General features: G+C 40.6%; 1 protein-coding gene across 1 annotated transcript in view; it reads right to left on the bottom strand.

Moving 5' to 3' along the window:
- Positions 1-734: 734 nt before the first annotated feature.
- The window catches only part of b4galt5 (UDP-Gal:betaGlcNAc beta 1,4- galactosyltransferase, polypeptide 5), a 31,205-nt gene continuing 20,817 nt past the window's right edge, over positions 735-11,122 (bottom strand). The window contains exons 2-9 of the mRNA XM_020096294.2: positions 9,166-9,285; positions 8,869-8,982; positions 8,266-8,393; positions 6,911-7,027; positions 6,544-6,731; positions 6,339-6,461; positions 5,953-6,054; positions 735-5,310 (exon numbers count right to left, since the gene is read on the bottom strand). Coding sequence (XP_019951853.1) covers positions 5,163-5,310; positions 5,953-6,054; positions 6,339-6,461; positions 6,544-6,731; positions 6,911-7,027; positions 8,266-8,393; positions 8,869-8,982; positions 9,166-9,285 — 1,040 coding nt within the window. The 3' untranslated portion in view covers positions 735-5,162. The remainder of the gene's footprint in view (positions 5,311-5,952; positions 6,055-6,338; positions 6,462-6,543; positions 6,732-6,910; positions 7,028-8,265; positions 8,394-8,868; positions 8,983-9,165; positions 9,286-11,122) is intronic.

The raw sequence follows: 11,122 nt of genomic DNA, 5'->3' as shown, positions 1-11,122 counted from the left end.
TCAGTCCTCGGACCGACATAGTTACTTTTGGAGGAATCAAAGAATTTATGTCATAATTAGAGAGAGAACATTTTTTTATTTTTGCAGATATCCTCTTGGAGACTCTCAGCGAATACAGAATTTATCCCATTTTTCTAAACATTGCAGGACAGTGCGGCTTGATTGAATTTAAAGGTCCAGTTGGTAAGATTTAGATGAAAGGGAACTATATACACATAATTTAATGTAGAATAATCCTCATGATGTTTTCACTAGTTCATTTCATCTAAATTGTATGAAATGTAGTTTTCTTTATCTCAGAAAAGCCCCATTTATATATAAATACTATATTTACATCGAGGGGACCCTCTCTACGGAGGCCGCCATGTTTTTGACATTAGTCCAGACTGGACAAACTAAACACCTTTGAGTTTTTATGACAACTGAAGCTACCACAGGTTCTCTATCATGTTTGGAAGGAGAGGGTGAGGTGAGGGGTGTTCAGATGCAACATGCAATTTCAACACTAGATTCTACACACTGTACCTTTAAGGGGACTGTGAGGCCTTGGTGGAGGTATGGGCAAAAGCAAAAAAAATTCTTCACAGGAAGCAACAACCAAGTTATTCTTCTGAAGATTTAAAATAGAGTCACTAACCACACAGCGAGGAAATGCTTGTGCTGAGCCAGTGGTTCCAGGAAACACACTGAAAGGAGCTGGAGCTCAACAGACAAACGCACAGGGAGAGCGATACTGTATGTTTACAAGTTTTATTGGTGTACTTTGACAATAACAATGATGGTATAAAAGAAAATCCCCATCATACAAATTTCAATAATCAAAAGATAATATGCCAATACACAAACAGATCCACGTAAGGCTGACATCAAGTTTTGACAAGTAGCTTCAAATGGCTTCAATTCAAGGAGTTTCTCTCCTTACAATCAGATAAGATAGATTTTAAATTTACTAATCTGCATTCTTTATTTTTTTAAGTAGTTAGCTTTCATACAAAAAAAAATTCGGTGTCGATTTTGGAGTAGATCATGTCGCTGGTTTGAGTGCCTCTGTTTCATTGCATTGTAAGCATATGGTGTTTTTTGGCTGACACAACGCTATCCTGCAGTGCTTTCCTTTGACCGTCACCTCACCCCTACTGCTGTCACTATCAAAGAGACTTCACATGCAGAAACAAGGACACTGAAATTCATCTGAAGATTGATGCCAACGTCCTGCTATGATACGTCTCTCCTACCGCTGCAGCATACTAATCGCGGGGAGGCCTCCGGAATGCAGAACACCTCTGAAGTAGTGAGAGGAATCTAAAATTCATGGGATAAGTATATTTTTAATTTAAAAAAGAAGGGAAAAAAGGCTGTTGTGCTGGGAAGCAGTGATGTAAAAACATTGATGTCGCTGTGTAAGCTTCACTAGCACTTAAAAATGGCACCAGATAATTTGCCCCCCAGTCAAACCCCTCCAAAACTTGTTCTTAATGCTAGCATCTGTAGTGATTTAAGACCTTATAGAATTTCTAAAACACTACACACAACAATATTTACACTGATCAATATGATGATATGCACTTTTTTCATTTTAAATATTTTTGCTTATAAAAAAAACACAACTTGAGTGAAAAATAAACAACACTGCAATAAATTAAGAAGCTTTAAGGCTGCCAGTCTTGTCAGATGCCCAAAAAAAAATGGTCCCTTCATTTAAACTGGCACAGAATGGATCAGAGCAGGTGAGATTATGGCACAATGAAGAATGTTTTGACAGCAGCAGGCTTGGTCTTGTTCTGGACTGAGATCACATACATGGTATATGTAACAGGAACAAGACTAGCCAGCATGCTAACAATATTTCCTGTATTCAATAAAAGCATGAGGCTGATTTGCTCCTGTTACTACGCCATCTAGTGGACAGAGCTGTCCAGCAGTCAGAGATAACCCTCCTTTTTTTGGAAATGGTGTGATTAAGCTGCTCAATCTACATTATGGAGTCCAATACTGACTCTAAAAGAATATCTACTGTACGTCATCCAGACGGCCTCCTTATATCGAGAGGTCCCTCTGCGCCTGAATCTTCACCTGAATACTCAAATTAAAACCATTTGGCTTTCCGCTATACGTCCATCTAGCTTTTAACTTAAAGCAATGAAAATAAAAGGTAGTATATAATGAAAATATGTAAGTGTCAAGAACCAGAAAATAACCTACAAGTTCTGTGAGAACCAGGTCACAATAGATCATGTCCTTATCAGTGCTGGAAAACAAAAAGCAAAATAAAAAACAAACTCAAACTCCAGATGGAGGACAGGCAGAGCCATTTCACTCAAACACACATGGAAAAGAAAACTTAACAAACACGCTGCTACTGTCCTTGAATTCCACTGGGTGCCTCCCGAGTGACTGGCGAGGAGGTAAAGGCGTGCTTCTGCTTGTGGCAACAAATAAACATATTAGCTTCACCTGGCAGGATGAGAAGGCATCAGGATTAATTCATGTTTTCGATGTTAAGACATAGAACATCTATGCCACTTAATAGCAGATTGGAATCAAATGCCAAAGCCATAAAAGCTGGAAGGCTGCTTTGCCTGTTGATACTCGTCTTTCTGTCAGGGTTGGTTCCAGTAAGCACGTAGAAAGAGACTCCCTTTCAACAGGAGCTCCAGAAGGTCAGCACCATTGATTATCAATTAGAATAAAGGCAGCGCCCAGTGAAAGACAGTGACTACTAGCATTTTCTGATCAGGCATCTTTCTCTTCCTGTGGTTGTCACACAAAATGGCCTCCTCCAACGTGTCTGTTCAGCAGATTGATACACACCGTTCCGTTTCATCACAAACAAGCCCCCCCCCCCACCCATCATATCTGAAGAGGAAAACCTGCGTCTGAATGAAACACAACAGTTCCCAGTTTACACAGACCCGAACCTTCACGATCCCACACATATACACATTACTACAGGTTTCAGTGCATCTAACACTGTCATACAGTATGTCACCTACTAAATCATCACATCAATCGCAAGAAAAATAAAAACTGAACAATTCCAGAAAATAATCCATAAAAGATCAAATAAATAAAAAGAGGTCCAGCCTCTTTGCTTCTTTTTTTTCTCACTGTTGGAACACAACAAATTGTCAGACACCCACATTTTCCCCAAATAGATACATCTTAAAAAATGCATACAAGGCGATTTGTGTGAAATGAAGTAGCTGCATGACTAGAAGACAGCTAGTGAGGAAAGTGTCTGTATGTGTGTATATGTATGTGTGTTTTTTTCCATTGAGGAACTATGTGTACAGTATTGGGATATATTTTACTTGAAATGAACACTGTCAAACACAAATCAGGGAGGGAAATGTTAGCAACTGCTGCAAACTGCCATAGTGCTGTCAGTCTGTGCAGTTAGGTTTCATGCCATGCGACGAAAACTCTGCTGAGACTACCACTACCTTGAGTCTGATTCACAGAACTCCCTGGACAAAACCTGCCAAAAACTGCCTACAAGCTAGCAGGGATAATCAGTTTATCACCTGATGTCTCAGATAAGCAATGGGCTCTGCGTTTTTCTCCCCATTTCCAAGTCAAGATAAAGAAGTGTCAGTAAAAAAAAACAAAGGCAGCCATAGATACATTACTGAAGAGATTTCACAGCACCCACAGTGAAGGAGGGCTGGCTGACGTCATATACAAACACAAGACAATCTGAAAAATAACACAGACAAAGCTTCTGTAAACACCAGTGACAGCAATCAAGTATTTTCTAATCCTCTCCTGTATAAATGAACGTGAGTAAACATCAAGGATGTTGGATCTAAAAAAAAAAAAAAAGAGAGTAAAGAAAAAAAGGCGACAGTTTATCTTTCCCTGGCCTGGACTTCCACTACGCACGCAACAAATGTGAGGTCTCGAGTCAAGTGGGTCAAAGTTTCAGGGGTGAACACTCCTGGAGGTCACCCTGAAGACTTCGCACTGAAAACAGACTGCACACAGGCCATTTGCATAGCTCTCCCTCACTTTTACACACACACACACACGCGCACACACACAGGCGCACACACACAAACACACACACGGTACTGAAAAGGGTGGCATGTTTGCTTAGCCAAAGGTGTGTTGAATGTGAAATTTGCATACACAGTCACTCGTTCTCTGTAATTCAATGAGGGTATGCTAGCACCCGTGCTATTGCATCTGTATAGTGAGGAAGTCTGCTGTCTGCTATTACAGCTTATTGCTAACAGGATGAGCATTGCTTTCCTACATACAGCCATATCCAGGCAGCCAGAACATCCAACGTAACTATGCAAACTCAAACATCACAGTCTGTAAATGGTATTTTCACAGGACAAATTATAGTTGTTACGAGGTGATTAGAATTTATGATCTCCAAACTTAGGATAAATTATTTTACATACAGTATTCATATATATATATATATATATATATATATATATATATATACGAATGAAAACACTCACTCTTTATATATTTTCTCTTGCTCTCTTTAGTTGTAGATTTGGCATACCTTCTGCAGAACCAGCTGCAGGAATCCACATGGTTGAAGTAGCTATGTGGTTAGAAGCTGTGGAGTGTGTGTGTGTGTGTGTGTGTGTGTGTGTGTGTGTGTGTGAGAATATTTTTGAATGTTTTCACAGGTTTACTGCATTTGTGTAAAATAAGTGCAAGAGCAAAGTAAAAATCAAAGCCTCAGGGACCGTGTCAGCACATGCAAGTCAAACTGTTTGTGTGCGTGCATGTGTGGCGTGTGCATGCACTTGAATGAGCGTGTGTATCATGGCCTATTGTAATAAATGAGCACAGGAGTGAAGGGCCAAACTCATCGTTGACCGACTGAATCAGAAAATGAACGGATGAATGAATGGATGCTGAAGGCCAAAATGGTGCAAAAGGCATGTGGAGAGAGAAGACTAGATAAGCCCAGATGAGAGGAGTGATGGACTGTAGCGCAGCATTTATCCTTATTTTCTTATATGATTTATCCAACATACTTATAAGTCTTCTTTTTTTTTTTTTGCATACAAACAAAAGAAATAAAGCAAAGTATCAATCAACCGAAAAGTCCTAAGCAGTACTGCAACTGGTGATATATGGCTGATGTCCCAGAGGACTTTGATTCCCATGTGGCCTGCAGTCCAGCTGTGTCTACGTCAGTAGACGGCTATGGGTGCAAGCTTTCTGCTCAAGCTGACTGTGATGTTGGTGTAGAGAGGCCTCCTGGACAATGAAGGGGAGTAGTTTAGGTTGTTAAGACCATCCACTTTCTGTCTCTCCTTTGAGTGGCGTAGCAGACTATACCTGAGGAGAGGAGAGGTTTCACTTTGTTTCACTCTGTGTACTTCATAGTTCAAATTAGACAAGTTACATCAATTTGCACACTCATTAATGAACAATTAGGAATAAATATGAAGAGGAACAGGTTTAATTATCCTACAGTGTTTAGATGGAAACTTGATGAGAACATCACTGATTGTGGTTTAGACAGAAAGTGACACTTGCACATTTTTTACATAGGAGTGATCCATCAGCAGATCACTCCCTCAGTGCAACTTCATCATGAGCTTTTTAAATAAGGTTAACCATAGAAAATTCATCTTTGAGAAATATTTGAGAAGTTCTTTTATTGTCTCTGCCTCTAAAGAGCATTTATTCTTTGGGCTGTTTAAAAAGAAACCTCTATTCTAAGGGCTGTTTTTAGTAACTTCATTTGAGCAGAGAGCAGAAGGAGCAACGATTGGAATTCAGCCCTGATGCGTACAAACATGTCACATGCAAAGTCTTTAAAAGAGTCGAAATTCTCTCAAAGTTACTGCTTTTCATGTGACTGGCTTACATCACATGAGGCTAAGCCACATTCCAATTATCAGCTTCCACATTTAACCAAAGGGTGTGTGTGTGTGTGTTTACGTGGGAATGAGCTGTGAGTGCATGCACACTAACCTTCCCAGGAACTGGACTTCCCCACGATGGTGATGTGGAATGGACATGTAGCGCCCCTGCTCTCCGCGCGGTCTACTCACTGTGAAATTGGCAAACTGCACCCTACACGAACACATTGAGAGCTCATTAATGCATAATATATAGTCAGGCGGTATTGTTTTCATAAGTGTAATAATTATGACGCTGATGAGCAAAATGTCATGCTACATGCTGTCAGTGACATGGCAGAGAGATAGAGGAGGGCTCAAACTAACTGCACACAAAAGGGATCATTAGGCCAAATAAAGACACATACACATGGCAATTGGTAATAATCGGGGGTGTATATTGAGAGTTACAATAGAAAGAAAAAAAGAAATAATACAAGATACAAAGGCTTCCCTCACCTATTCCAGAGGTCATCGTCCTCTCCTCCCCAGCCCCAGAAGGCATTAGGAAATCCATTAATCTTCTTGAACTGCTTCACCGTCATGCCACTGACACCGCCAAAGAACTCATTATATGGAAGCCTTGGAGGGACAATTACACATATTATATTCATGTTAAGGAAGAAACACATTCATTGGACGTGGTGACATAATCCAGACTCACATGTAAGAGTACTTGTCGAGCTTGACCGCAAAGTGGCGGGGCATGTCTGTGCAGCCGTAGTAGTTCCTGTCATTCTCCATGAGGTGGTCCACATCGTGGAAGACAAGACAGTCCCAGTCCAGGTCCTTCATAGCCTCCTTGTAGCCCACGTTGAACAACATGGCTCGGTTAAATGGCTCCGTGCCACCCTAAAGAAAGAATATATCAAAGAGATGATTTTGTTTTATTACAATTCCAGTTTTCGACAGTAGTTACGTTCAATCATTTCAAACCATGGGTATCTACTGCCGGCCTAAGAAAGTGTCAGGAATCACATGGATAAATGTTAAACCCTGCAAATAACCATAAAATAAATGTGTGCATGTACCTGCTCTACGACATAAAAGGCAAACTGGAGTTTCTGTTTCTGCAGCACTGGCACCAGGTGTCTCAGGAGGATTGGTAAGTGTTCGTGTCTGTTCCTAAATGGGACAAGGATTGCCACCTGGAAACACAGAATGGAGGAGAATACAATACATATGAATATAACAAAAATCTGCAAGAAAATGCGGTAGATAGCACAGCAGCGCAAACGGTACCGGCATCCTGTCTGTCCATACTCACCCTTTTATACAGACGTTACAAAGTAAACAAGCAAGTATGAGCAAAGATTATATTGCAAGGAATTTAAAAAAACCCACCCCTCTTTTGTAAGCACTTCCCTGGAAAAAATGGGTTTCTGTGAAAGTTTGATATGATCAATGTCCTATGCTTCATTGCTCTGGTGAACCCTGGTGCTCACTCTGAATCACCATCTTTCCTCAGCATAATCCCTAGCCACTAGGACTGGATGTCAGCTGAGGCCAGTGCTCTTTGCACCTTCCCTTGAATCACTAGCTCAAATTACTTGTCTACCGCTAAACCTCTCAGTTAAGTTCAGTATTCCAGTACATTGAGTAAAAGTGTGAAGAAATCAGCTGTAGCACACTGGTTTGTGGAGCTAAAGATAATAATCTCACAGTTACTATCAGTTAAAACTTTTTTGTGCCCATTTTAGTTGTGGAGATTTTGGGAATACTTTCCAATGAACTCATGTTGGGGTTAGTGAGGGTGAGACTTCATATGGAAAATGAGGTAAATCATACTGCCCCTGCTTTCATGAAGTTTTCACTGTTCCAGAGATGTGCTGATTCAAACTTAAGGTCATTTGAAGGATGTAGGTTGAGTTGCTGTTGAACTGCAGAGATGTGTTTCTGTTGATATGAATAGGGTTGACAAAACAACTCTACCAAGCCAGAGAGAAACCCTCTGGTTTGTGGATGACCTGCCCTACCTCCAAGCTCTGCCTTTTCAGATGCAGGTGACTGACAAAACAGATTCAATGCTCCTTGTAAAGTCTCAGAAGTGTACGAGAGGTAAGAACACTTTTTTTCTCCAAATTCTTCTATTTGGTGTTTTGATGAGAGAGATTGTTATCTAAAGCTGCTTTCAGACATGCACTGAACTCCACAGTTCCTCTGGATTTTATGTGTAACACACGACAGACACAAAAATGAAAAAAACTAAATGAAACCTAAAATCTTCGGATGACACAGACGTAGAAGACACTGTGTCAATCCACCTCTTACCTGAAAAATGTGGCGCATTTGTTGCTGTTGTTGTGAACACGAGAACCTCCAGCTGTGTTGTGCATGTGTGAAAGGCAAACTGCGGATAAACTCCTTAGCCAATTCTCTGACTTACCTTCCAGCGAGGTAAACAATCATGGGGCTTCCAGTAGCCTCCTGGGGCAATGCTTGGCTCTTCTCCTAGCAATGATCTCTCCACCTCCTCCAGCGATACCTCACTCATGTTCACCTGCAACCTGCCCTCTGTGTGTGTGTGTGTTGAGATGAAATAATGAAAAGAGAAGGATCCAATGTAATAAGATAGAGAGAACAGAATGGAAAGAAATATGGAAAAGGAGGGAGGGGATAAACAAAAGAAAAATGCTTGTTAAAGCCTGTAACAGTGGAGCGATTTGGAACATAAATTGCTGGGTAAAGCTTTTCTGTGCTATAACAACATATGCCATGCATCATCAATCACAGCTGAAATAAAACACAAGCGTAGAACCATTTCACTACTCATTATTAGGACAAACATTTACAGAGGCACAATGAAAGTCCACTCAACATTTAACATGGGCCAAAGAAATCAAATGAGCCACTGTTTAACATGATGAAAGGTCAACCAAGGAGACTGAGAGACATTTTCTAGTCTGATCCTGTACATACATGTATATTACACAATCAGGAGCCAGGATCAATGCCAAGCATTAAAACACAACTCTAACGGTGTACTTACTCATGGAGGGCAGCCTGTCAGGACAAACCTCAGAGGGGAGGTATGTGAAGCCCTCGGGGAGGTACGTGGGGGGAGGAGCATCGCTATCACTCAAGTTGAAATCATACGAATAATCTGCAATCCCGCACATATACATGTATCACCATCAAGATTTATTATTTACACATGAATGAGTCGCCAACATGAGTCATTTAATTTGTGTGGGAGGCTGAGTTGTGCCCTTCTAAGTGCATACAACATATGAGCTTCAGGTAAAATTTCTATTACACCTTGGCATTTCAGGCTGGATGTTCTTACCTGTGCCATTGACGCTGTATGCCCCTCTCACCACCTGCTCCAGTACCTGGGCCCCGATGTATTTCACATTCTCTCTGATCTGGATCCCTCTGGCTTGGACCATGAACACGTACTCATTCACTGTGGACAGAAGGGAAGAAAGACATGAAAGTTAGTTTAATTTTGTTTCTCCTGGGAACGTCACACATGGTTCTACCCAGAAGTATTGTATTGTAATTGTAACACAATACACATTAAGCCTTATAACCCATGGTAGTGCATTCATTCTCACTGGCATCTTCACACATGTTTTCTCATGCTAATCGGTTATCGTTTGATGATGAATTAACCTATGGGGGGAAACAGACAACATTTTGAAGACTGTATACATTTTACAGTCCATTTCTTTGTCACACAAGTCGAACATTTCTCTTAGTATTTGTAGGCGTTTTTCGGTCCTGACGACCTTTTGATTAATCTCTATTAACAGCACACAGATACATTTAGAAGTTGATAGCTGATGCATTCCCTAAATCTTGTCCCTCGCCTATACAGAATCATATTTGTAGAGATTACTCATGAACTTCTACTCGTCCTCCTTCCATTCCCCCTCTTTGTTGTGAAACAATATAATGCAGGAAGTTAAAATTTTTGTCAAAACACACTCCTCCACTTGATCCGAAATTATTATCTGCCTTGATCAGTTAACGCTGTGGGGGGGGGGGGGTTCCCAGCCACACATTACGGGTCATTCATTGCAAAGAAGCCAACTACTGGAATGTTAATCTATAATGATGGGGGGATGCGAGATAATAAAGATACAACTCAAAGTTATTTAAGAGCTGGAAAGAGACTGAGATAAGAAACTTGAAATGATTGGTGACTTCCCTCTTTGTGTGCACGATAACTGCAATGTTTTGAAATGTGATATTTTTTATTGACATACATGAAGTATTCCCTGGAAATATTGTACAAATGTTGAAAATTTTGTGATGTTAGAGAAAGTTAAAAAAAAATCTGGATCTGCCCCCTGATGCAGATCCCCAACAAAATTGAATTTGTTCTTGCCTGATTCATCATTACCAGGTTTCATGTAAATCCTTTTAGTTGTTTTTGTGTAATCTTGCTCACAAACTATCAAACATATAAACCAAGAAATAAACTGACGGGTAAAATATAACTTGAGAGTGGTTCAAGCATAAAATGTTTGGTCCTGTAGTCAAGTTCCTAGAATAGCCTGTGCCAGGTTCCGCTTTATAAACAATAACCAGCACCATCAACATTCAATCAAGCACCAGCCATGACTACATCCTTAGATCATGTTAGAAATCTCTTATTGCTGCTGTTCAGTAGATTAGCATGATGGTTTCTATTGGGAGGGTTACCAGAGAAGCTTAGTACAAGTTCCGCTCAGTGTGTGCTGACCTAAATAAGTACAACAAAAGGTCAACCACAGAAACAGAAGCTACACAGTGGAACAGAGGAAAGAGAAGATGTAGACTAACTAAACAGATTCCTCCAGCACACCTCACTCAACTGTGGGCTTGGGGTGATTATATATACACAGTTTGCAACTGTGTGTTGCTGATTTACTGAATAGGTGACTCACACAAGTTTCTGATGCCAGGATATGACAAAGGGACAGTTTGTCCACAAGTGCCGGACTAACATCCAGGATCATTGACTACTACTCCTGTTTCTTTGTTTTGAGAAGCAGGCCAGCACAATGTGGCCAAACTGTGAATTACAGCCTGAGTGAATCTATATCCAACTCTCCGGCCATGGATCCAATCAACATTCATTTTAAAGCAATGCCAAAATGATCCACACCCTTCAGCTGGTCTGTGCAGATGTGTGTCTCGGCATGTGTTGCAGTGCTCGTGTGTAATAATGCTGAACTAGAAATCCACAGGAAGTGATTTGCCATTAGTAATTGTGTTACAGTTTCCATCACATTCATCTTGTTTTATACAAACTG

Source organism: Paralichthys olivaceus, chromosome 6 (assembly GCF_024713975.1).
Source record: "Paralichthys olivaceus isolate ysfri-2021 chromosome 6, ASM2471397v2, whole genome shotgun sequence".
Taxonomy (NCBI): Eukaryota; Metazoa; Chordata; class Actinopteri; order Pleuronectiformes; family Paralichthyidae; genus Paralichthys; species Paralichthys olivaceus.
This window is presented reverse-complemented; position numbering and strand designations above follow the sequence as displayed.